General features: G+C 40.6%; 1 protein-coding gene across 3 annotated transcripts in view; it reads right to left on the bottom strand.

Annotated features, from left to right (window-relative positions):
- Window positions 1-27,114, bottom strand: part of PPP1R1C (protein phosphatase 1 regulatory inhibitor subunit 1C) — a 48,760-nt gene extending 21,646 nt beyond the window's left edge. Inside the window, exons 1-3 of one of the 3 annotated variants that reach the window (XR_008846872.1) lie at window positions 26,681-27,097; window positions 24,639-24,699; window positions 1,388-1,425 (exon numbers count right to left, since the gene is read on the bottom strand). Coding sequence is in view for 2 of the 3 variants with exons in the window: in XM_056533528.1 (XP_056389503.1) it covers window positions 1,388-1,425; window positions 24,639-24,699; window positions 26,681-26,761 (180 nt within the window). In the remaining variant the exon portion in view is untranslated. Of the gene's footprint in view, window positions 1-1,387; window positions 1,426-24,638; window positions 24,700-26,680 lie in introns of all 3 variants that reach the window. The other 2 variants (XM_056533528.1, XM_056533529.1) reach the window with 2 other exon arrangements.
- Between the last annotated feature and the right edge of the window lie 626 nt (window positions 27,115-27,740).

Here is a 27,740-nt window from a genome sequence, read left to right as displayed (position 1 = left end):
CAGAAGTCCCAGAGTGCCCCTTGTGAATCTGGAGGCAGATGCCTTGTGTGACTGCCTCTACCTTCATTGCTGTGGGACTGATGGAGATTGTCAAGCACAACCTCCATCAGTCCCATAGCAAGTGCACTGCTGCCCCATTTACAAAAAGAACTTTAAAAAATGAATTCTTGTGACTGAGAAGGGGGGATAGGGTATAAGATGTCTGATCGCGAGAGTTCGCTGCTGAAACCCCCCAGCAATCTCCCTGCAGCACCCGCATTCTATGCGGGTGCTGAGTCTCCAGTTTCGGAAACCTCAGGGTTTCCGGGACTGGGGACGTGACATGAATGGAGGGGGCATGGCTTGACGTCACGTCCCCAGTCCCGGAAACCCAGAGGTTTCCGAAACTGGAGACTCAGCACCCGCATGCAGGGAGATCACGGGGGGTCTCAGCAGTGGGCTCCCCATGATCAGACATCTTATCCCCTATCCTTTGGTTAGGGGATAAAATGTTTTTGCCCGGAATACCCCTTTAATCTTCTCCATGATTAACAAAATGCAAGTGAATGGGACATATCAACTCCAGTGATAGTCTGTAACATTGAAAGGCTATACCAAAAGCTCCAAGATTTCAGTTGATTGCATCAGATCAATGTGTTATTAAAAATGCAGAGATGATAGTTTATTTATATATATATATATATATATATATATATATATATATATATATATATATATATATATATACTGCAGTGTTATATAGAGAATATAGTCTTAAAGGGGTACTCAAGTGAAAAACTATTTATTTTCAAATCAACTGGTGCCAGAAAGTTTTGCAACAAACAGGTTTGTAAATTACTTCTATTTAAAAATATTATTCCTTCCAGTACTTATCAGCTGCTGTACGCTCCAGGGGAGTTGTATTTCTTACTGGAGTTCTTTTTTGTCTGACCACAGTGCTCTCTGCTGACACCTCTGTCCATGTCAGGAACTGTCCAGAGCACGAGTGGTTTGCTGTATGGATTTGCTCCTACTCTGGACTGTTCCTGAGACAGCAGAGAGCACTGTGGTCTGACAGAAAAGAAATTCAAAAAGAAAAGAACTTCCTCTGTAGTATACAGCAGCTGATAAGAACTGGAAGGGTTAATATTTTTAAATAAAAGTAATTTACAAATCTGTTTAACTTTCTGGCACCAGTTGATTTGAAAAAAAAAATAATAGTTTTCCACTGGAGTACCCCTTTAAATCCTAACCCAGAGGACCTCATCATTACAGGGGCTCAGAAAATCAGTACATCCCACCAGTACATGGCCACCTTAAGTTCCAATTGAAAAATGAACAAATAAAAGAGATTTCACAGCAAATGTTTGCAGCGATACCTTAAATACATATACAACAGACATCTCACCTCTTGGTGTGTACTGCTCGTCCTGTTGTCATTGATTTCTAGATAATAAAAACAATATTATACGCAATGCATGCTTTTTCTTTTTTTATTAGATATAACTCACTATATTTATGACTAGTGTCATTTAGGTCTATGTTTTAGATACTGACACATTTATGAACAGCTTTTTTTATATGTTCACTGAGTGATTATACATCCAATAATGGCAGTAATCCAAATGTTCTTACTCAACAACTCATTGCACGATTGGGACATATGGTTATTAAGAAGTTCAAAGCGTATAAAGGAAAAATACTGTAAAAGGTTATACTAATAGCAACAGGTTGCATCAATCTACTCATTTGTGAAATGATATTTGACATCTACCTGCATATGGATACAAAAACAGATTATTTTGAAATTAGGATTTCAAAAAGTATCACTGTCACTTTAAAAAAACAAAACAAAGACCTTTTGACGTGTCCTAAAGACGTGTCAAAAGTTTTAATCTGTCAAGGATGTTGTGCTGAGACCCTCATGGTAAGGTGAACAAGCAGAGAGAAGTGCTCAGCAGCACGCTTTACTTCCCAGCCCTCATGATCTTTGTATTGCTGCTAAATAATGTCTATGGGACATAACATCCCTGGGAGTAGGACCGGTGTGACTCCCAGCGCCTGTTCATCACTGTTGGTAAGTGCACATTCTATTATTTTACGAAGTTATCCTGAGGATGTCACACCACAGAGCACTTTCTGCATATCTTTTGCATATCTCTGGATAAGACTGTGACAAAAGCAGGACTCTGCTGATAAGGATAGATCTCCATTCTAGACTTTGTCATCTTACTTTGCCCCATGATAGCCTTTAAAGGGGTACACCGGTGGAAAACATTATTATTATTATTTTTTTAAATCAACTGGGCCAGAAAGTTCAACTGATTTGTAAATATTTCTATTAAAAAATCTTAATTCTTCCAGTACTTATCAGCTGCTGTATACTACAGAGGAAGTTGTGAGGTTCTTTCCAGTCTAGCTACAGTGCTCTCTGCTGACACCTCTGTCCATATCAGGAACTGTCCAGAGCAGGAGAGGTTTTCAATGGAGATTTGCTTCTACTCTGGACAGTTCCTGAAAGGGGAAAGAGGTGCCAGCAGAGAGCAGAGTGGTCAGACTGAAAAGAACAACTCAACTTCCTGTGTAGTATTCAGAAACTGATAAATACTCGAAGGAGTAATTTATCTGTTCAACTTTCTGGAGCCAGTTGATATAAAAAAAAAAAAAAAAAAATAGTTTTCCACCAGAGTACCCCTTTAAGAACGGTGGCATGAAGTCAATGGAACACCTGTAGCTGGATGTCTAGCTCAAAGCCCAATGTTGTGCAAGCACCTTCTGATGGTTTGTGAATACACTGACCCATGACCTAGGGTTGGCATGTGACATCAAATTCACTTGCATTACAGAGTAGATCACTATATGCTCTTCTTAGTCTGACTATCCATCCATGAAGAGATTCACCTCTGTCAATCCAGTTCATCATTGGGACACGCAACATTGGACAATGCTGACAACTTGGACTACCTATATAAAACAAGGTTCATGAATTGACGTAGAAACGTAGTGATAACTGGCACATTGATGAATACGAGGCATCATACAGTCATACTGTACCGATTTGATCTAATATCTGAGGTTGTATATTTATTCACTCGCAGATCTTAGTGACACACATCAAAACTTCCTTGATGGCTTGGTTCTTGGTGTGGCAATTTCAGTATTGAGAATTGTATTATTGTAAGTTCACCAAACAGAAGTTGACAGATGGAACACGAAGTAGGAGCTGAATAGATTAATCTATTGTGTTATTGGGAAAAGATCATCATAACTTGTAAATTACTTGAAATACAGATATACCAGGCACTGCTCTATGTGCTACTGATAGTCCCGTAGAACAGTTCTGTGTGGCTTATGGGTGCAAATAGCAGCTGACTAAGTCTTCGGGTGCGAACATTCATAAACAAGCATAACTTCAAATATGGAAAAGTAGCAAGACAGAAAGAAGTCGCACTCACCCGGACTGTAGTTGCAATGTGAAGAAGTTTATTCTTATGAAATAGCTGCAGAGATGTAAAGGAGTACAAATTCAAAGTGGGGAGTGAGAGCCAGCACAGCTCCCAGACGCGGGGCACACCACTGATGCCTTCATTATTTATTAGTATGTGTTTTTATTAGGCGCCTGCACTTTAGTTCAGGGAGAGACTGGTGCCCAGTTGTCAATCCACCGGATAGGGTGGATGGGCAAGTAGGCAGGGAGAGTGGTTTTAGGGTCAGTTTTGGGCTCACTCTCCCTGTCCCCTGGTCGGTCCCTGACAGTAATAATCTACTCAGCTAATCCTGCTCAATAAAAGGGGTACTCCGCTGCTCAGCTTTTGGAACAAACTGTTCCAAAGGCTGGAGCTGGCACCGGGAGCTTGTGATTTCATAGCCCCGACCCCTCATGACATCACTCCCCACCCACTCAATCCAAGTCTATGGGAGGGGGTGTGACAGCCATCACGCCCCCTCCCATAGACTTGCATTGAGGGGGTGGGGCGTGACCTCTTGAGCGGGCGGGGCTATGGCATCACAAGCTCCCAGCTCCAGCCTTCAGAACAGTTTGTTCCAAACGTTGAGCAGCAGAGTACCCCTTTAAGGTATGTTCACACTACTGAATTTCTGCCCACGGAATTGTGCTTGGGAATTACGTTGTGTGAACCATAACATTGGCATGATTGGGCCTTCCACAGACCCATTCACACTACGGAACTTCGGCTGCGGAGAATTCTGCTGCTGAAATTGATCCACTGAAAGAATAAACATGTTCATTCTTTCAGCGAAATTACGCAAAGACTTCATTGCCATCAATGGTGACGTTGCAGGTCCACATAGTCCTATTGCCAAATTTTGAGCGGAATTTCTCATGGGAATTCTGCGTGCAAAGAGTCCTTAGTGTAAACATACCCTAACAGGGTACTGGTAAATTAGATTTAATGGTGTCCCTTTAAATATGGGCAGAGGTGTTATATGGGCTTAAAAACAGAAATTATCCCTACACTGAACATTTGAAAAAACACACACTGAAGTATAATACGATCCTGCAATGTAGGTATTGTGCATGATATTTGAATAGCAAACAAAGGCACAGCTAATCTTTCCCTTTCTCCTGTGGCTCATTGTCTTACACAATGCATAATAGTTACAGCTCAGGGCCTATTCATTCTTAACATGCATAGTTATAAAGTAAGATAAATACAGCTAATATTATCTACAGCTAATAAAACTACTGGTGTAGAAGGACTAAAAATAATAAATGTTGTAAATCATAAAATATATATATATATATATATATATATATTGTACTACCTGCTATTATTACTGTCTATCCTCTATATATTTGAAAAGGACATGAGCTTTAAAATTGTTTATTTGGTACAATAAGCTTTCTATTAAGCTGACTATATATTAGAAAAAAGTTAGATGGATCTGGCTGGATGATGTGAGGGTCTACTGTGTATGGGTCAAGGACAAAGCTATAGGGAATGCAAAGACAGCAATGACATCCACACTCCGGTGCCCAGAGGACTCTGCCACATAAGAAGACTATTAAAATGATGCATAGTTGGCGGGGACCCTGTTAAGGATTTGCTTTGGGGCACAGGTGATGCAAGTTATCCCTAGTTTGGGGTTAGCCAGGTATCCTGCAAACAGCAGATGTAAGGGAAAAGGAGCATCAGGCATGTTCAAATCCAACATATCCAGTCTTCACCATATAAGATAACTTACTGCTAGAAGTATCTGTTTTTTGGCCAAGCCTATGTGCTTTGTGAGCAGAAAGAAAAACAGCAACAGGGTCACAGCAAGACTGGATACATCACATAAGCAGCACTGGTCTAAGCAGTGAACTGTATAGGGCCCTGGTGATGATGGCAACCTTAAAGGGAACCAATCATCAGATTTTACCCTATATAACGCTTGGCAAAGCGTTATATAGGGTAAAATCTTTATTTTCACCATTCCCGGGGGATGCTCCTGCCCCCAGGGATGGTGAAGATATGAAGTTATAAACTAGTCACCACCGCCGCCATAAGTAGTCACATGGGCGGGGAGCTCTTCTCATCTACTCTCGTTCTTCGTCCGGGAGCGACGCCCCCTCCGCTTGATTGATGGGCCGCGTCATTGTTCCGCTCACTGAACAGACGGAGCAGAGCGATGACGCTGACCATCAATCAAGCGGAGGGGGCGTCGCTGCCGGCCGAAGAACGGGAGTAGATGAGAAGAGCTCCCCGCCCAGGTGACTACTTACGGCGGCGGCGGTGACTAGTTTATAACTTCATATCTTCACCATCCCTGGGGGCATGAGCATCCCCCAGGAATGGTGAAAATAAAGATTTTACCCTATATAACGCTTTGCCAAGCGTTATATAGGGTAAAATCTGATGATTGGTTCCCTTTAAAGTAGTACACCGGTGGAAAACTTTTTTTTTTTTTTTTTTTATGAACTGGTGCCAGAAAGTTAAACAGATTTGTAAATTACTTCTATTAAAAAATCTTAATCCTTTCAGTACTTTTTAGCAGCTGTTTGCTACAGAGGAAAATATTTTTAAATTTCTTTTCTGTTCTCTGATGACACCTGATGCCCGTATCAGGAACTTTCCAGAGCAGGAGAAAACTGCTCTGGACAGTTCCTGAAAGGGACAGAGGTGTCAGCAGGGAGCACTGTGGACAACACAAAAAATAAATTCAAAAAGTAAAGAATTTCCTCAGCTGCTAAAAAGTACCAAAAGGATTAAGATTTTTTAATAGAAGTAATTTACAAACCTTTACTTATACCTTGAGGACTGGTTTATAGTTGTCTTATCAAGTATATTTTTTCTAATTTACAAATCTGTTTAACTTTCTGGCACCAGTTCATTAAAAAAATAAATAAATTTATAAAAGGTTTCCACTGGAGTACCCCTTTAAGTGGGGGGAGGGAGTGTACATATGTGGGAGTTTAGCTCAGTAGAGACAGGCAAACTGCAATAACAACTTTGGGCATAAATGTGCATCCAGAATCATTAATAATGGCACAGGAGCTGCGCTCTCTTCCTAGACAGCAGGTCCTAGCATGTGAAGCAGTTGTGGTCCTTGTATTCACTCATTAGATCACCAACAACACCATTGTGGGGTCCAATGATTGAAAAATGCAGTGACATATAGACAAATGTGGTGCTGATTAAAACTACAGATAACCGTGCAAAAAATGAGCCATGTATATGGAAAATAAGAAAGTTATAGGGGTGAGAATAGGAAATATTTATTTTGTTAAAAAAGTTTGAGTTTTTTTTTAAAGCAGTACAATAAAAGAAACAAGGGTATCGTTTTTGTTGTATCAATCCACAGAATAAAGCGAACATGTAATTTTTACCGTAAAGTGTACTGCGTAAAATCAAAACCCTCCAAAAGTTGCAAAATTGGGGTTTTCTTTTCAATTTCCCCCACAAATAATCTTTTCTTGGTAACAACGAACAGCTCATGATAAAATGAAACCATTACAAAGTACAATTGGTTGCGCAAAAAGCCCTCATATGGGTCTGTGCACGGAACAATAAAGGAATTATGGCTCTTAAAACGTGAGGAGGAAAAAACTCAAAAAAAGGAAATTGGCTGTGTCCTAGGGGCAAAATGGGTTGTGTCCAGGGGCGTGACTAAAAGGGGTCCAGAAATAGGAGTGGCAGCGGGGCTCTAGTGCCCAATGAGGCCCCAAAGACACCTGATCCATAAGCTAACACCTGTATTATAAATGGCACATGGTTAACATGGAGTCCTGTTACAAATTTAGCATTGGGGCCCAGAAACTACAAGTTACGCCTCTGGCTGATTCCATGGGTACTCCGGTGGAAAACTTTTTTTTTTTTTTAAATCAACTGGTGCCAGAAAGTTAAACAGATTTGTAAATTATACAATGCAAAGAGGTAGCGTGCACTCACCACGGGTAAACAGCTGCAGGCCCGAGGTCCGGGATCACCACGGCATAGACAGAGACGGTAAGGGGCGCTCAGAGGCTACACCGTCTGTTTCGGACGTAGGAACGTCCTTCTAACGGCCTCCGCTAGGCCGGAAGAAGGACGTTCCTACGTCCGAAACAGCCGGTGTAGCCTCTTCATCTAGTTAATCTAGTGTGTGCACCCCGCAGGTGCTGCGTTGTTACTTATCGGGTCCGGAGGCTGCCAGTGTACACCAGCGGTATCGTATATCTGCATGTTTAGCTGCACGGTGTGCTCTCTCCCCTTCTAGTGGCTTAAGATTTGTAAATTACTTCTATTAAAAAATCTTAATCCTTCCAGTACTTATTAGCTGCTGAATACTACAGGGAAAATTATTTTCTTTTTGGAACACATAGCTCTCTGCTGACATCACGAGCACAGTGCATCCTGCTGACATCTCTGTCCATTTTAGAAACTGTCCAGAGCAGCATATGTTTGCTATGGGTATTTTCTCCTACTCTGGACAGTTCTTAAAATGGACAGAGATGTCAGCAGAGAGTACTGTGGGCATGATGTCAGCAGAGAGCTCTGTGTTCCAAAAAGAATTCCCTCTGTAGGATTCAGCAGCTAATAAGTACTGGAAGGATTAAGATTTTTTTTTAATAGAAGTAATTTGCAAATCTGTTTAACTTTCTGGCACCAGTTGATTAAAAAAATAAGTTTTCCACTGGAGTACCCCCTTTAAGGGGTTAAACAGAAGTCAAAGACAGTGACACAGTTCAAAACAAGGCTTGCTGATCTTTATTTGCCAAAATAAAGCCATATTCGCACATGCACAAAACTAAACAAATTCTGTTAGTCTAAGCACTAACTAAAGTATTAACTTGCCCCCTCTAAACACACAGCTTACTACCAGCCGCGCCAACAATGAATGCATAAACTCACACAACAGCCAATGTACCATAGAGGCCTCGGTATCATGGTCTTTACACCAGAGGTTTTGTTGGTTCACAGCTTTTCCTAGTGCATACTGTGCCCAACCCTTGTCAGGTCACTAATAAGTGGCCTCCAGCACATGGCCTGATATGAACTGGCTTGGCATAAGCAGAGTAGCTAGACTGGCAAGGAAGGGAATGACAGGTCCCACTACCAACCTACATGTCATTCCATAAAATCCATCCATGTAGGACTTAAGGGAGAAATGCAGCGTAAACAATTTTTTGTCTCCCTGTGCCAGGGCTGCAATAACAAATAAAACAAACTTTAACTCACCTTCCTACATTCCCCGTTGCTCCGGCATTGGGTCCAGTTCCTCCGCAGCTGCAGGTCTATGGGCTCGGAACGTGACAGAGCCGTCAGCGGTGATAGGCTGAGCGAACTGTAATGTAAAGGAGCTCTGGCCAGGACCAGTTTTATTTGTTATTGCAGCTCGGGCACAGGGAGACAAAAAATGTTTATGCTGCATATCTCCTTTAACAATATTTTGCTAAGGATAGCCAGCTACCCTGGTTTGCTATCCTTAGCTGTACAGTTAGTGTAGTATCTCATATAGTGTCTGTTACTGTGTGTGACGGGGGTCTCACAATTCTTCTGTGATTTTCACCCCAATATTTTTAACAGCATACAAAATGAGTGTTGGTTTTTCCAGGCTACAGTGCGGCCGAGACATTTCATCACTAGTCAGGTGATGACAGGGAGCCTGTTCTGCTTCAATGGGTGGAGCGACCGCTGGGTGGGAGAGAGATCATTCTGCAACTAATTGTATTTTTGCAACAGCTGGAGGCATTCTGGTTAGAAAACACTGGTCTATTGAATGGAATGCAGCTCATTTGTGTTTCAATGGGTGGGGTGGCTGATGTGTGGGAAGGAGGAAAGTGACCTCAGGCTTACAAAGAAAGGAACTATGGGATTTGTAGTTGAAGAAGGAAACTCCAACAATAAATAGCCAGTTGACAAAAAGCTAGCCACAGTGTTATGGTGATCTCACAACATAGCCATTTAGCCCCCACAACAAGCACAGATCATTACTAAGCATGTCCATTACTGACTGGCAGGTACGTACTAAAATCACCTTCTGGTGGATAACCGATTTAAGTTTGAGTTAAATCGGTTGTTGTATTTCAAAATGATCACTACATGGGTGATAGTCGGATAAACTACAATCAAGATATCTGTTGTCATATGCATCATTACTTTCTAGTTAAAGGAGTACTCTGGCAAAAATAAACTTATCCCCAGTTAAGGGGATAAGTAGCTGATCGCGGGGAGTTCGACCGCTGGGACCCTGGCATTCTCGTTCGACGGCACATGCTCCATTCTTTTTTATGGGAGTGCCGATGATGCCCGAGAACTGTACTCGGGTCTTTTTGGCGCTCCCATAGAAATGAATGGAGCGCGTGCTGCAGTTCTCACTTAGGGCCGGGTCCCATCCTGGTGATGGCGGGGGTCTCCAGCGGTTCCACCCCCACCCCCCGCAATCAGCTACTTAGCCCATATCCTGTGGATAGGGGATAAGTACATTTTTAAATTTTTTGCCAGAGATTTCCCTTAAAGGGGTACTCCACCCCTAGACATCTTATCCCCTATCCAAAGGATAGGGGATAAGATGTCAGATCTGCTGGGGACCCCGGGGATCGCTGCTGCAGCACCCCGCTATCATTACTGCACAGAGCGAGTTCGCTCTGCACGTAATGACGGGCAATACAGGGGCCGGAGCATCTTTACATCTGGCTCCGCCCCTCGTGACATCACGGCCCGCCCCCCTCAATGCAAGTCTATGGGAGGGGGCGTGGCGGTCATCATGCCCCCTGCCATAGACTTGCATTAAGGGGACGGGCCGTGATATCATGAGGGGTGGAGCCATGACATCATGCTGCTCCAGCCCCTGTATCACCCGCCATTACGCACAGAGCGAACTCGCTCTGTGCAGTAATGATGGCGGGATGCCGTAGCGGCGATCCCCGGGGTCCCCAGCAGTGGGACCGCGGTGATCTAACATCTTATCCCCTATCCTTTGGATAGGGGATAAGATGCCAGGGGTGGAGTACCCCTTTAAGGAACACTCCATATGTTCCTTCCAATGGTAATATAGTAATTTTTCCTTATCTGTAATCATCTTCCTCTTCTGTGCACTATATGTACTATAAGGAAAAACCCATGATCCATGCTATCCTTGATGTCACAGTTCCCTCACTATGAGGGACATTTATCAATGTTTGCTTATGTATTCTTTTTTTTAGTAATTTTTTCCTTACTTTTTTTTTGCTTATGTGTGACTTATTTATCAACTGGTTTCAGCCTGTTGATAATTTTCTTTCACGTAAGCAATTTTTCCTTTTTTACTTTGGTAGTAGCTTTTTCTGCTCCATGTTTGAGCTGGAGTAAATTTTGTCAATTTTTAACCCTGTTGCGACTTTTTTTTGCGCAGTTGCGACTGTCGCAGTTGATAAATACCCGACTAAAGCAAATCCATTTTGAAAAATTTACTACGTAAGCAAGTTTGAATTTTCTTGCTTTTCTTGTTCTTTATGCAAATTGTCGCACGAAAACACACGTAGTCGCAGTTGCGACAATTATAGTAAAGAAAACCTGACTAAACCCGTTGATAAATGTCCATCTATATGCAAATCCCAATCACTGACCAAATTTCCTTTATGTGAGTGTGACAACGATCTTGAAAGGTGTCCTTGGCTTTTATTAGGATATAATTTCATCTATCCCAAATGCAGGCAATTTTTGGCTACTAAGGTTCAATTATATGCACTGCTGCTGGCACTCTGCCACCTACCTGCCTAAATATAATATTCCCCAAAGAGCTGCTCTACAAAGTCAGAACAGAACAAGAAACCCAGAATAACATGACCTAAAATAATCATGAAAATGTCAAATGTGCGTCATCTGTCAGAAACCAAATCTTGTATAAAGCAGCATAAAAATCCCAGAAGCTAATAGAAATATCTTATCTTTTGAGCTTATTTGATTTATCTGACCATTATAAGAAAAACTATTTAGGTTAGGGCCACACAGCGACTTTAAAAGAATTAAAGGGGAACGCAGGTGAAAAACATGTAGAAAACAGATGTTTTCAAATCAACTGGTGCTAGAAATTTAAACAGATTTGTAAATTACTTCTATTTAATTATCTTAATCCTTCCAGTACTTATCAGCTGCTGTATACTACAGAGGAAGTTGTGTAGTTCTTTCCAGTGTGACCACAGGGCTCTCTGCTTCTATCTCTATCCATGTCAGAAACTGTCCAGAGTAGAAACAAATCCCCATAGCAAACCTCTTCTGCTCTGGACAATTCCTGACACGGAAAAAGCCTGTGGCTAGACTAGAAAAGAACTTCACAACTTCCTCTGTAGTGTACAGCAGCTGATAAGTACTGGAAGGCTTAGGATTTTTAACCACCTAGGGACCCAATGCGTACAGGGACGCCCTGACACTTAAGGACCCGGGACATACCTGTACGCCCGTGGGAATTCCGGTCCCCGCCGCGCACCGGACGGGGACCAGACCAACTGCTGATTTCTATTCCCCCCATGTTGGCGATTGGCAGAAATCACCGGCCAATTCAAACCGTCGATTTGCGGCGATTCCGGATCAATCGGGTCTCAGGTGACCCGATCACCCGGAAAAAAAGGGTGAATGGGGCTGTCCGAGACAGCCCCATTCACCCTTGCTCATCAGGAGTGAGGTGGGATGGGTGCCACCTCACGATTACGTGATTGATCGGTCAGAGCGACCGACCAATCACTGTCCTGCTTGTTCCCCCCCCCCCCCCCCCATGTGAATGTACAGGGTACATTCACACAGGCGGGTTTACAGCAAGTTTTCTGCTGCAAGTTTGAGATGCAACAAATTTTCTGCTGCAGCTCAAACTCCCAGCGAGAAGCTCACTGTAAACCCCCGCCTGTGTGAATGGACCATAAAAACACTACACTACACAAAATAAAAAGTAAAACACTACATATACATATTCCCCTACACAGTCCCCTCCCCCCCCCCCCCTGTAAAAAACAAAACAAGAAAAACGTCTTGTACCACACTGTTTCCAAAACGGAGCCTCCAGCTGTTGAAAAACAACAACTACCAGTATCACCGGACAGCTACTGGCTGTCAAGGCATACTGGGAGTTTTGCAACAGCTGGAGACACGTGGCACCATTTTGGAAACTACACTCCTCACGGAACATAACCAGGGCTATAGTGAGTAAGATTTTTTTATAGAAGTAATTTACAAATCTGTTTAACTTTCTGGCACCAGTTGATTTAAAAAAAAAAAGTTTTCCACGGGAAAATGAAAAAAAAACTTATTTTCCCTAAAATATTTTCATCTTCACAGGGGAGAATTGGAAAAAAGTCCCCCAAAATTTGTAACCCCATTTCTTCTGAGTAAGAACATGCCCCATATGTGGATGTAAAGTGCTCTGCAGGTGAACTACAACGATCAGAAGAGAAGGAGCGCCATTGGGCTTCTGGAGAGAGAATGTGTCAGAAATTGAAGGCCATGTGTGTTTACAAAGCCCCCATGGTGCCAGAACAGTGGACCCCCCCCCCCCACATGTGACCCCATTTTGGAAACTACACCCCTAATAGAATTTAATAAGGGGTACAGTGAGCATTTGCACCCCACAGGTGTCTGACAGATTTTTGGAACAGTGGTCCGTGAAAATGAAAAATAAAATTTTTAATTTGCACAGCCCAATGTTCCAAAGATCTGTCAAACGCCAATAGGGTGTATACATGCTCACTGCACCCCTTATTAAATTCTGTGAGGGGTGCAGTTTCCAAAATGGGGTCACATGTCTAGGGGGTCCACTGTTCTGGCACCACTGGGGGCTTTGTAAACGTACATTGCCCCTAACTTCTATTCCAATCAAATTCTCTCTCCAAAAGTTCAATAGTGTTCCTTCTCTTCTGAGCACTGTAGTTTGCCCGCAGAGCACTTTACATCCACATATGGGGTATTTCCATACTCAGAAGAAATGGTTTTACAAATTTGGGAGGCTTTTTCTCCTATTACCCTTGTGAAAATGAAAAATTTGGGGTAACACAATCTTTTTAGTGAAAAAAATCAGATATTTCATTTTCACATGCAACTTTAGCGGAAATTTGTCAAACACCTGTGGTGTGTTAAGGCTCACTGTACCCCCCTTGTTACGTTCCTTGAGCGGTGTAGTTTCCAAAATAGTGGGCCATGTGCTTTATTTATTTTTTGCTGTTCTGGCACCATAGGGGCTTCCTAAATGCGACATGCTCACCAAAAACCATTTCAGCAAAATTTGCTTTCCAAAATCCAATTGTCACTCCTTCCCTTCTGAGCCTTCTAGTGCACCCACAGAGCACTTGACATACACATATGAGGTATTTCCTTACTCGAGAAAAATTGGGTTACAAATTTTAGGAACATTTCTCCACTTTTACCCCTTATAAAAATCCAAAAACTTGGTCTACAAGAACATGCGAGTGTAAAAAAATGAAGATTTTTTTTCCTGTGAAACACCTTAGTTAACACACTTTTTGAATGTCATTTTGAATACTTTGAGGGGTGCAGTTTTTATAACGGGGTCATTTATGGGGTATTTCTAATATGAAAGCCCCTCAACTCCACTACAAAACTGAACTGGTCACTGAAAAGTTTCGATTTTGAAAATTTTGTGAAAAATTAGAAAATTGCTGCTGAACTTTGAAGCCCTCTGATGTCTTCCAAAAGTAAAAACATGTCAACTTTATGATGCAAACATTTTGTATATTGTGAATCAATATATAATTAATTTGGAATATCCATTTTCCTTATAAGCAGAGAGATTCAAAGTAAAAAAATTCAAAATTTTCGATTTTTTTCATCAAATTTTGGAATTTTTCACCAAGAAATTATGCAAGTATCGACAAAATTTTACCACTAACAAAGTATAATATATGTTCTGAAAAAATAATCTCTGAATCAGAATGAAAAGTAAAAGCATCCCAGAGTTATTAATGCTTAAAGTGACAGTGGTCAGATGTGCAAAAAATGGCCGGGTCCTTAAGGTGAAAATGTGCTGCGTTCTTAAGGGGTTAAATAGAAGTAATCTAAAAATCTGAATAACTTTCTGGCACCAGTTGATTTGAAAACATTTGTCCTTCACCGGAGTACCCCTTTAGGCAATTTAGCAACCATGTTACAGTTGGGATTTGGCTGTAAAAAAAAATTAAAAAATAAAAAGCCAAACTGCACCCAGTTACATGGAGGTTAACAACAACAGATTTGTAAATTACTTCTATTAAAAAATTTTAATCCTTCCAGTACTTTTTAGGGGCTATATACTACAGAAGACATGCTTTTCTTTTCGGTTTCCTCTGATTTCACGACCACAGTGCTCTCTGCTGACCTCTGCTGTCCATTTTTGGAACTGTCCAGAGCAGAAGAAAATCCCCATAGCAAACATATGCTGCTCTGGACAGTTCCTAAAATGGACAGGAGAGGTCAGCAGAGAGCACTGTGGTCATGACATCAGAGAAATCCAAAAAGAGAAGCATTTCCTCTGTAGTATGCAGCCCATAAAATGTATTGGAAGGATTAAGATTTTTTTAATAGAAGTAATTCACAAATCTGTTTAACTTTCTGGCACCAGAAAAGAAAAAGTTTTCCACAGGGGTGCCCCTTTAAAGAACATCTGTCTCTTAAAACTTCTTTAGTAAATGGACCACACAATGTAGAAGCTGTTAACAAGTATATTTAAAAAAAAAACAAAAAACTGTCTGAAATGGTCAGAGAGGCATGGCCCCAGATCCACAATGCCCTCTCTGCTTACGTCACAGCATCTCCTCTGTGTGATTAGCTCACAGTGTCCTCGAGCATGCGCCGTAATATACAAGCACAAAGGGGAGATGCTGTGAACCAGGCCACGGCTCTTGAACCGTTCAAGACAGTACATAAACCTATTTTTAAACTGAAAGTAGCAATGAATTCCACTAGGAAATGTATGACTGCATTCTACTTATCAGCTTCCACACTATGGCACCAATACACAGCGTATTGCAAGCTGCACAAAATACGTGGCAGTCCTGTGTGTGCAGTAAGGTTTGAAGACCAGCTCAGCATGCCCGCCCCCAAACCTCACTGCACACACAGGGCTGCTGCGGGTAGCCTGTGTGTCTCCTCAAAGGAGAATATGCAGCATATTTCCATCTGTGCAGCTGATTTCACAAAGCGTGAAATATGCGGCATATACCCTATGTCTGACTCTACACTAAGAAATTTTAATTTGATGCATGAAAATACGCAAACATTTTTAGGGAAGTCAATACAATACTATGGCATAATAGAACAGAAAAACTTTTTTTTTTAAATGACTGACAAAATTAGCTCACAGCTAGAAAATCACAGAATGTGTGCAGCATGTGTGTTAATATTGGTTTATTGTAGAACATAGAAAATGCACCTTGGGGTATTGGTGATCATTTAGTTTAACCTCGTTTATTTTAGGTGGGAGCTGCACAAATTGTGTGATTTTGTACCATAGAACGAAGTGAATACAAATGAAAAAAAAACTAAAGCAGAAAAGGCCTTAAATATGTACTCTGTTTTCCACCGGAGTACCCCTTTAAATTATTTCTGTCATGTGCATAAACTTTTCAGCATGTCATCCAGAGTTAAAGGACATGGTTAGGCTTCCAGCTTTTATGACCTCCCATTGGCACATATATAATCATAGAAAATGATATGTCCCTCTTAAAGCCACTCAAAATATTCCCTTTTCCAAAATCTATAATTGAAAAATAGGGAAAAAGCTAAAGAGAATTCCAGCCATATAAAAATCTTACATAAGCATTAAAGGGGTATTCCGGGCAAAAACGTCTGATCCCGGGGGGGGGGGGGGGGGGGGGGGGGCCCGCTGCTGAGACCCCCCCGCGATCTCCCTGCAGCAGTAAAGGATGTATACGTGTGCGCGTGTCTGTGTGGATCCGTAGTCTTTATTCCTTTGCTATTTATAAACACAACTGAAGAATTAAAAGGGAAAAAAGCTAAATATTTTTTCCCATACAGAGCACTACATTTTTTTTTTCATCTGCTTCTAAGAAGTGAACTTCCTTTGAGTTACAGTAAGATATCAGATTCAACTGTCATCCATAAAATATTAAGAGGAAGCAGAACACCAAGGATAAAAGCTCAGAGCTTGGCACAGCGCCAACTCACACAATGCAGAGCCCAACCACAGTCTTTAGGGAGCGTGCTAACATTGACTGCAAGGTTTAAGGTTATTTCATTCTCATACTGTAAAATATTGCTAAACTTAACTTGACTTGGACTTTCTGTAAATTGGTAAAGATGATTCTGTACAGTTCTGCATCATATGTCAGTGGAAGACAACAATATTCCGATGAAAACGTTATGTTGGGATGCACGTATCCTTAACTGGAAAACAACTGCCAAACTACCATGTTTTCCATTCCCATAAATATATAGTACTGTTAAAATATATGGTAATGGACTCTTTGACCAACATGAACAATAAATGGCTGCCGGGCAGTAGCAGAAAACAACAGGGCCCTAGTGCAAAAAAATGGCTTTCTTGGCCATTGTCTCGTCTGGTGTGCAGCAACATCTCTCCATGTCTGGTGTCAGCTTGGGTGAAAGTTGCTGCACAACTTCTTTAGTACCTCTACATATTATAATACATACATATATGACATCATATAAATACATACCCACACATACAGGACACATGGTACACAAGTGTATAAACATTTAATACAGTCTATACATGTACATATCATATACACACATTTGCATATTACTTACACATGATACAGTCAAAGTGCAACTAAAGAAGTAATCAGGGCTCTTCCCTCTCTCCCCAGGTTGTCCCCAACCATGCCTCCCAGCCCCCTCCTCACTATGGCCAGCTTCTTAGTTTGTATCCTGAGACTGGAAGCCGGGCAGGGCTGATCATCGCACACCGCATGCCCACTTTACACTGTACTGTACTCAAGTGGCGACTCTGCAGGTAACCTATATTCCTTGCGTAAAAAGTCCTGTGTCACCAACATGGTCAGGGGTGGGATAAGAATGCGGATTTAGGTAATCAGTGGTGCACAATGTGGACACAGCCAGTTGCGTTACACGTAACTAGTGGCCACTAAAGTTGCATGAAAAAAGTAACAATCATTAAATAGATGGGTGGTGCAAAATAGTGGCATAGCCAAATGGGTGGAGTCAAAATGAAGTTTTGCCTAGGATGGCAAAAGTCATAGCATCAGCGTTGCTCTGCAGGGGCTCATTATCAACACCTACAGCATGATAGTATCCCCTATAGAGGTCTGTCCTGTCTGATAGGACTCCTCGGTGCTCTCGCCTGTCTGATATTACTCCTCTGTGCTCTCTCCTGTCTGATATCACTCCTCTGTGCTCTCTCCTGTCTGATAGCACTCCTCTGTGCTCTCTCCTGTCTGATAGCACTCCTCTGTGCTCTCTCCTGTCTGATAGCACTCATCTGTGCTCTCTCCTGTCTGATAGCACTCCTCTGTGCTCTCTCCTGTCTGATAGTACTCCTCTGCACTCTCTCCTGTCTGATAGCACTCCTCTGTGCTCTCTCCTGTCTGATAGCACTCCTCTGTGCTCTGTCCATAGCCATAAATTAAATGAGTAAAGGGACATTTGTCGCAGCAGATTCAGAAGGGGAGCGGGGTTATATACAGAGTTAAGAACAGATAATGTTATTAACATTGTCACGGATTGCAGATACCTTTATTTTTGGTAAGTATAATAGCTCCTTGCTTAAAGGGGTACTCCGCGCCAAGACATTTTATCCCCTATCCAAAGTATCCCTGCTGCACCCGGCATTCGTTTAGAGCATCGGGTGCAGCGCCGGCGGCTCATGACGTCATGACCACGCCCCTTCAATGCAAGTCTATCCGAGGGGGCTTGACGTCACGAGCCACCACCCCGCATCGCAAGTCATCTGGCACGAAGCGAACTTCGCTCTGTGCACTGGATGTCTGGGGTTCCGCAGCGGAGATCTCGGGGGTCCCCAGCGATCGGGACCCCCGCGATCAGACATCTTATCCCCTATCCTTTGGATAAGGGTTAAGATATCTATGGGTGGAGTACCCCTTTAAAGGATGCCTGTTGTCTGGTCTACATCATACGTTATTTGAAGGTGAGGACCTTTGGTGATATGATGCTTCTGCTTACTAAGCCAATGGTGGGGTAGACATGGATCACTTGTTGTCCAAGGCTCACATATAGATGTTTAACCTGTAGTTTCTCATGATATTAATTGAATAAATTGGCATACTAGATAAACCCTCAATAGGCTGCAATTCACATCACAACTACTGAGAGGCCACATACAGACACATTCTGGTAGCACAAACATCCTTGGAAAGAGTATTGTGAAATTATGCATTTTTTATTTTGAGACTAAATGATGAATTTTTAGTTTTGAGACTAGTCATTTTAAGATGAAAAATAAGGAAGGACACATATGTACATCAAAAGCTATTACAGACTAACAACAATTTCCTTGTTGAAAAGACTTGTAGAATAATTTGAGAGAAAAAAAAAATCAATGTTCTTGATGAGATCTCCCACGTGCTTATTGCTGGAGCTCTTGCTTCTGTAAACTATAGACAGGGGTTTGCTGGTAATTTAGTATTGCTTGCATCCCCTTGCCATCCTAAACATGTGATTTAATAATGCCCCATATAGAACTTCTCAGAGTATACTACATTTACACAGGAATCAAACCACCTGCATCTCAAGAATAGGGTTTATCCTGCGGAATTACTTGATAACAATTTGGTGCTATCGAATGCATTATTTTACGGTATATTCCCATACTTCAGCAGGGCCCCGTCCTAATTGAGGTAATAGTATCTGGTACCAGCCGTTTCTAAAAGAGGTCTTTTGCTTAGATCTGTACTGTCCATCAGTTTATTCAGCTCCTCCAAGGCCGCCCCCAGCCAGAGTGCAGACACCTCCATGTGGCTAAACACGACAATTGGAAATTTGGTCACTGTAAGTGTATTGCCTGCACTTATATGAAGGTAGCAATGGTTGAATTGTATGTGACAGGCAAAAGATTAAAAAGATTAACTATAACACAGCCTCGCTTATATATGGAAGCAAGCAGGGCATGTAAGGTACAGTACATGGGGTGCACTTCAGAGTATTTTAGGGAGGAACATGTGGGAAAGCTTCTGGATGTTCTTGTTAGGGACGCGATAAGATCTCATACTTACCTATTGAAGAAATTGGATGAAGTAGGGTTGGCATGCTGGCATGATGTGCTACTAATAGTTAGTATTTTGTTTCTTATTATATGATGTGTAAGAGGAAAGTACTTACCTACAGTATATACATTATATTATGTAGGCAAACAAGGTGAAAGCAAGCTCACCCCGCCCCGGACAGTAGAGCGCGGATCCAGGCGCTGGACAGCACCAGCCGATATCAGGGAAATGAAAGAGATCAGATCCAGCTCAAAGCAGGTAAAATCAGGTTTAATCCATAGGACAAGGAAGGAACAAGTAACGCGTTTCAAGCGCTGTAAGCGTTCTTAGTCTTATGACTAAGAGCGCTTACAGCGCTTGAAACGCGTTACTTGTTCCTTCCTTGTCCTATGGATTAAACCTGATTTTACCTGCATTGAGCTGGATCCGATCTCTTTCATTTCCATTATATTATGTACTATCATGAATTTCATCATGGCTCTTGGTGTTAATTTCCCTTCCATTTATTTTTATGAATATTTTTTTTTTTTGGCATACCTCAGAAGCTCATTTGTTTGTTTATATTTGTAATGACATCCAGCTACCATATTAACCTACAGCTTTGATACTTTATTGTAACATTGTGCTCAGTTTAGTCAAGTTTTCTTGCATGGGTGGGACATGGTCCAGTGACCCTAGGGGAGATTTATTAAAAACTGTGCATAGAAGTGGTGCATTTTTCACAGGTCTCTTTAAAAATGAAAGAAGCAATCTGATTGGTTGCCATGGTACATGGTAAACTGCTCTACTGTTCCTCTGCACAGTTTTTGATAAATCTCCTCCCCCCCCCCCCCCCCCCCCCCAATCTTTAAAGTTCACATTGTGCACTATGATTAAGGGTGTTTAACCTGAAAGGCATCAGGTGCTTTGCTATACTGCTATGTGTTTTATGGATTTCTAAAGATAAATAAATGAAGAATGCTTTTATCCTGACATCCTAAAGTTGGATATCCGGTACTGTGTTTGCATTGAATCAGGAGCTGGAATGCTGCCATCTGAGCCGAGCACAGGTTCTCTGAGGAGTGTGGACTGGTGAGCTGATTCTACTCCCACTTGTCAACCCCAATATTATAGTAGCCCTTTGTACTTTTGATTTAGACTTTAGGGAAAAAACACCATTATAAAAAAAAAAAAAATATTTACTGTATCTTCAGATAAACTGGAGCCCATACACATACAGTGGAGCAAAAAAGTATTTAGTCAGCCACCAATTGTGCAAGTTATCCCACTTAAAAAGATGAGAGAGGCCTGTAATTTTCATCATAGGTATACCTCAACTATGAGAGACATAATGAGAAAGAAAAAATTCATAAAATCACATTGTCTGATTGTTAAAGAATTTATTTGCAAATGATGGTGGAAAATAAGTATTTGGTCACCTACAAACCAGCAAGATTTCTGGCTCTCACAGACTTGTAACTTCTTCTTTAAGAGTCTCCTCTGTCCTCCACTTGTTACCTGTATTAATGGCACCTGTTTGAACTTGTTATCAGTATAAAAGACACCTGTCCACAACCTCAAACAGTCACACTCCAAACTCCACTATGGCCAAGACCAAAGAGCTGTCGAGGGACACCAAAAACAAAATTGTAGACCTGCACCAGGCTGGGAAGACTGAATCTGCAATAGGCAAGCAGCTTGGGGTGAAGAAATCAACAGTGGGAGCAATTATTAGAAAATGGAAGACCTACAAGACCACTGATAATCTCTCTCGATCTGGGGCTCCACGCAAGATCTCACCCCGTGGTGTCAAAATGATCACAAGAACGGTGAGCAAAATCCCAGAACCACACAGGGATCCTAATGAATGACCTGTAGAGAGCTGGGACCAAAGTAACAAAGGCTACCATCAGTAACACACTATGCTGCTATGGACTCAAATCATGCAGTTCCAGACATGTCCCCCTGCTTAAGCCAGTACATGTCCGGGCCCGTCTGATGTTTGCTAGAGAGCATTTGGATGATCCAGAAGAATATTGGGAGAATGTCATATGGTCAGATGAAATCAAAGTAGAACTTTTTGGTAAAAACTCAACTCGTCGTGTTTGGAGGAGAAAGAAAGCTGAGTTGCATCCAAAAAACACCATACCTACTGTAAAGCATGGGGGTGTAAACATCATGCTTTGGGGCTTTTATTTCTGCTAAGGGACCAGGACGACTGATCCGTGTATAGGAAAGAATAAATGGGGCCATGTAATATGAGATTTTTAGTGAAAACCTCCTTCCATCAGCAAGGGCATTGAAGATGAAACGTTGCTGGGTCATTCAGCATGACAATGATCACAAACACACCACCCGGGCAACGAAGGAGTGGCTTTGTAAGAAGCATTTCAAGGTCCTGGAGTGGCCTAGACAGTCTCCAGATCTCAACCCCATAGAAAACCTTTGGAGGGAGTTGAAAGTCAGTGTTGCCCAGCGACAGCTCCAAAACATCACTGCTCTAGAGGAGATCTGCATGGAGGAATGGGCCAAAATACCAGCAACAGTGTGTCAAAACCTTGTGAAGACTTACAGAAAACGTTTGGCCTCTGTTATATACCCTTTGTTGGCAATGACAAAGTATTGAGATGAACTTTTGCTATTGACCAAATACTTATTTTCCACCATAATTTGCAAATTCTTTAAAAATCAGACAATGTGATGTTATGAATTTTTTTTTCACATTAGGTCTCTCGTAGTTGAGGTATACCTATGAGGAAAATTACAGGCCTCTCATCTTTTTAAGTGGGAGAACTTGCTAAATTGGTTGCTGACTAAATACTTTTCCCCTCACTATACATCTATTACTCTGAATATATTCCAGATTCCTATCCTCTGTCTGCATACCCCAACTGCCTACATTATGCATAGCATGCCTTTATAACACAGCTCTTATTGAAAGGGAGACTAATGTTCATAAACAGTACGGAAAATACATACATATCAGATTCTTGACTTTTGCAGTCAAATACGTGACAAATCACTGATACATGCTGCACAGAAACCGCATTTGGTTTGCAGGATTTACATAAAATACAATGCATGGGGATAATCTGCACCAAAACTGTGGCAAGATCTGCGATACTCAAAAATCTTTGGATTTCTGACATGAAATGTCATTTTATCTCAGATTTCTGACATGGATAAACAACAGATTTTTTTGACAGTAATATCTGTTGTCTGCTCAGGGCCCAATAATGCAAAACATATACTATATCTAAAGCCTATTATATCATTTTATTGCTGTTCACTCTAAATCAATTGATCTCTGTTATCAGCTATTTTAGGGTGAACAGAATCTGATTCTATGGATTCTGACAAGGTGTTAAATTAAAAGGTTTTTCCCAACTTACAAAGTTATCCCCCGTTATGTCCCCGTTCTTGAGGTCACAAGGGGCCCCATTGGTTGGACCCCTTAAATCCAATAGGTATCCCCCTACTCTGGTTGGCTTACTTTGCACCAAATTTTGGTGCAGTTTTGGTACATATTGTCGCACAATCTTCTCCAGAAAAGCCATGCCCCCACAGCAGGTAAAGCCCAAGAAAACACATACAATTGTGCTTAAAATTTTGATGCATTTGCAATAAAAAAAATACCCCTTTGTATCATGCAAGATATAATCTTGTATCTCAATGCTAATAGAATCTATTATAACAATTACACCTACATTCCTTTACATTAAGATTTTTAAATGAATAGCAACAAATAAATGATCAGATCAGAAACCGTAATTCCCATGTGAGTTTGGAGGGAGCATTCACATGTACCATTTTGATGCAGTATTTGATGCCAAATTTAGGAAATTATTAAAGGAGTACTCCCCCTGGAAAACATTTTTTTAATCACCTGGTACCAGAAAGTTAAACAGACTTGTAAAACACTTCTATTAAAATTTTTTAATCCTTCCAGTATTTATCCGCTGCTGTATGCTCCAGATGAAGTTCTTTTGTTTTTGAATGTCTTTTCTGTCTTACCACAGTGCTCTCTGCTGACCCCTCTGTCCAATTAAGGAACTGTCCGGAGCAGGATAGGTTTGCTGTGGGGATTTGCTCCTACTCTGGAGAGTTCCTAAAATGGACAGAGGTGTCAGCAGAGAGCACTGTGGTCAGGCAGAAAAGAAATTCAAAAAGAAAAGATATTCCTCTGTAGTATACAGCAGCTGATAAGTACTGGAAGGGTTAAAATTTTTAAATAGAAGTCATTTACAAATCTGTTTAACCTACTGGCACTAGTTGATTAAAAAATTTTTTTTTCCAGCTGAGTACCCCTTTAAGGAAAACATATATAGTTTTTTTTAATTTACTATAATTTACTTTACTGTTTGCAACTATTTACTATTTGCTCTTTGATGTAAAAAAAACTGCCTAAAAAACTGTATCAAAAAGGCATGTATGAAAGCACCCTGATGAGACAAGAAAAAAAAAACTGTGAATATGATATTGTTAGTGGTCATATTGGTTGTCACCCAAAGCTTTATTTTGACAAGCTAAATGTAAATAAAATGTTTTACCCAGTGTTTTCCAACCAGTGTGCCTCCAGCTGTTGAAACAGCTGGAGGCACACTGGTTGGGAAAGATTGGTTTAACCCCCGAAGAACGTAACACATTTTGGGCCCTTAGGGCTTTATTACACTGGCTCACACACGAAAATATTGCAGATGCATACAAAACAATGCACAAGATGCATACAATGATAAGATCTGTCAACAGCAGTGCTTTCCTTTTAACAACATATGTATTTTTACTTGCTGCAAAACAAATATTAAAAAGTGAATCAAATAGATAGCACATTTTTCTCATGACGACTATATAGACAATGTTAATCCGAGGTGGACATATATCTTAATTTTTTTTTCCTTGCACTTGATCTATAAAGATCTGTTTTTCCACATGGGTCATGGACAATACAAATTCTTTATTCCAGCACATTCTAAGTACCATTTCAATGCACATGGTAACATTAGAAAGAGAAAGAATCTAGCATTTTTTTTTTTTGTGAAATAAAAATATTAAAAAAAATATTAACAGTACGCACCTGGCGGTGATGGTTCGTTTAAAATAACCAGAGACGCTGGCGTCGGCCTTCTCTTTCTGATCTGTTTAAAACACAGACACTAAATGTGAACAACATCCTAGTCATAATTCGGTAATTCACACAAAAACTCAAAGGCCTTGACTTGACCCCATTGTGGACATATCACATCAGGCTGGACAAAAAGGGCCTCTTCAATCTTGCATGTTGCAAATACATACCTACAGTATATGAGGCCAACAAAAGACAGGCACTTTAATAATAAGCTCTAAGTTTCCCTTTAAATTAACCCCTCATTGTCTTCGTATCCATTTAAAGTGCACCTGCCTCATAATTAATGTTTTTATGATTTTAAATATTTATCCTGTCCTGTATACAGAATAAGCTACTATGTAATTTACACTAGTTTTTAAATATAGCTACTTAACTAATATGATGCTTTATCTTATCTTTGTAATGTATTTTGTATAATGAAAACGTACAATTTTCCAATATATTTTCGTATTAGTTTCCATTTTTCTTGCGATTTTAAGCTCTCTGCTTACTGTCTTTTAATAGAAAACATCATTGTTTACTTTCATAGATAAAAATCTAAATTTCATAAATAAAAATTATGGGGACACAGATGGAGAAGTAATAATCACCTGACCAGGATGTTTATTCTAGCTTATGACCAATTCCTATTGAACGACAGCAAGCAGAGATTTTGATACCTGAAAGGAACCTTTATATAAAGAAGAATGTATATTTCTCGAAACTGAAATACTGAAACGTAAATATATGACGTGCTCTTCATTTTTCATAAAACAAATTACAGTTGCCCATAAACGTACCTACATTTTATCATAGACGAATAATAATGTGTTATCAAGTAATATATCTGTATATATTGTGTGTGTGCAAATAAATATGTGCTACTACACATGTGCTATTGAGTAATAGACCTATATTTGTATAAATATGTTTGAGGATAAATATATGTTTTCTGATCATACAATTTGCCAGCACCTGTAACAGAATGCATTTTGTAACAAATGATATTTAGTGCTCTTCGAATTGTCGTCTAATATAATTGTTTTCACCAATGACAGATCTAAGCAATATAGATCATGCAATATGGTTAGTTCCTGTACATCTAAGAACAACAGTGGCTAAGATTTAGGAAATGGCTTCTGGAATTCCTAAAAGCATTCTACCAGAAGCATACTCCCTCTAATGTGAAGAGGATTAGACATTAGATCTAAATTAGAGCTAAAGGAAATTTTATATTTGTAAAGGTATGGTCGAATACCGAGTGTTTTTAGGTAAAGGTTGGACTCGAACGTATGTTGGTCAGTCTTTGGAACCTATTTTGGTTCCCATTTTGCTCAGTACTTTTAAACAAGAAGTAGAATCGAGAAGAGATTAAAAAATAAATAAAAAAAGATTTGCTCATTTCTGTGTTTTGGACCCACTCCTGGGTTTGGCTAAAAATAACTATCCCAGCCAAGTATTTACAAGCACAGCTTACACATTTTTGCTCATTCTAAGTGGCCATAACATTTTCAATGTTATTTTAGGTATAGAAGACCACAAGATGTGCTTAAGGCTTGTCTAAAGGACTGTATTGGTGGCCCATGTTCTTAGAGCCCCTTTTTCTTCTTCACAAAAACAGGATTAGTTCCTAGCAGAAGGAAGTAGTAAAATGGTCCTGTAAAATAAAGACTTTCCTACTCCCTTCTCAGTGGACCTTTCCCGTTTCTGTACTAGGAAACACTGACCCCATGTATGGCCACGCACTCAAGCCCCTATACAGAGGGAATAATCGGGTCAAGAATAAGAATTTACCAACTACGGTACCTAAAAGCACCACATAAATATCACACATGGCTATATATTATAATAGGTTAAAATACCAATACATTTTAACTTTTTATGAAACATCATAGAGCATACATGCAAAAAAAGTGCGTGTGTGTGTATATATATATATATATATATATATATATATATATATATATATATACACACATATACACACACACACGTTTTTATTGTTATTTTACCTGTTCTGAGGCTTCTGGGTCCAACTGACTCTGAAATAATGGCACGGCAAACTGTATCTTTTTAGGACTGTTGGGTTCCATTTTGTGCAGATGGTAATTTGAAGAAAAAAAATTGACACCCCCAGTAAAGCCGAGCAGTCCAAGTATCTAGCCTCTGGCAAATGCTTTTAAGATGACTCTCAATGCAGTTTGGCGATAGCTGTATTTTCAGTCTTATCAAGTGCTGCTGCATGAAAAGAGCAACTCCCTTATTCCACATCAATGGCAGTTCTTGTAACTGACTGGCTTCTTTTCTTCAGTCCTTTAGATCCTCTCTCCACACACACACAGCTAAAGGAACAATAAGCTAATTGTGCACCCGTTTTGCTTCTGCACATGCCAGGGATTCACTCAGAGCTTAATTGAAAATGCAGTGCTAGCCTTGAATGGCCTAGAGCCCTGGGATTTGAAGAAGTGGATAGATCCACTGTACATTACTACCAGTCTACTCAAAAATGCAATATAAGCTCCCTCTGAGTATTGCTGATGGACCATTAATATTTGATCATGACAAATCAGAAAGTGAGGAGGCTTAGTAGTAATATGTATCTAGCTTACCACTTTTAGCTTGTCCTGATGTTTAGACAAAGAGGTTTATTATCTTTTGTACAAGGCAAACAAACTGATATTAATTGACAGTAGCACATGAGGAAAGAAATGTAAAACATTAGTCATGGGTAATTTGCACTCGTCACAGAAAGCCACAAGTGTTTGGATTATATTTTTGGACAATACCTTTTCATTGTACGTTTCTATTTTAGGAGATTCTAAATAAATTCATTCATGTTTCAACAATTTGCACAACCAAGGATGGTAGGTCATGAGAGCAATGTCAGTTGAATGGACAGCCATGACCAGGAAGAAAGGGCAAGGCTTTGCAAACCACACTGTCCTGTGTTCCTCAGGGGAGGGATTTGCAGATAAGTGGGCGTTTTCACTTTTATCTAGGCTGTGTTCACACATTCAAGAGTTTATTTGCACACAATTGCCACAACCATATGTTAGCTGGTAAACAATAATG

This window comes from Hyla sarda, chromosome 8 (genome assembly GCF_029499605.1).
Source record: "Hyla sarda isolate aHylSar1 chromosome 8, aHylSar1.hap1, whole genome shotgun sequence".
Lineage (NCBI taxonomy): Eukaryota > Metazoa > Chordata > Amphibia > Anura > Hylidae > Hyla > Hyla sarda.
This window is presented reverse-complemented; position numbering and strand designations above follow the sequence as displayed.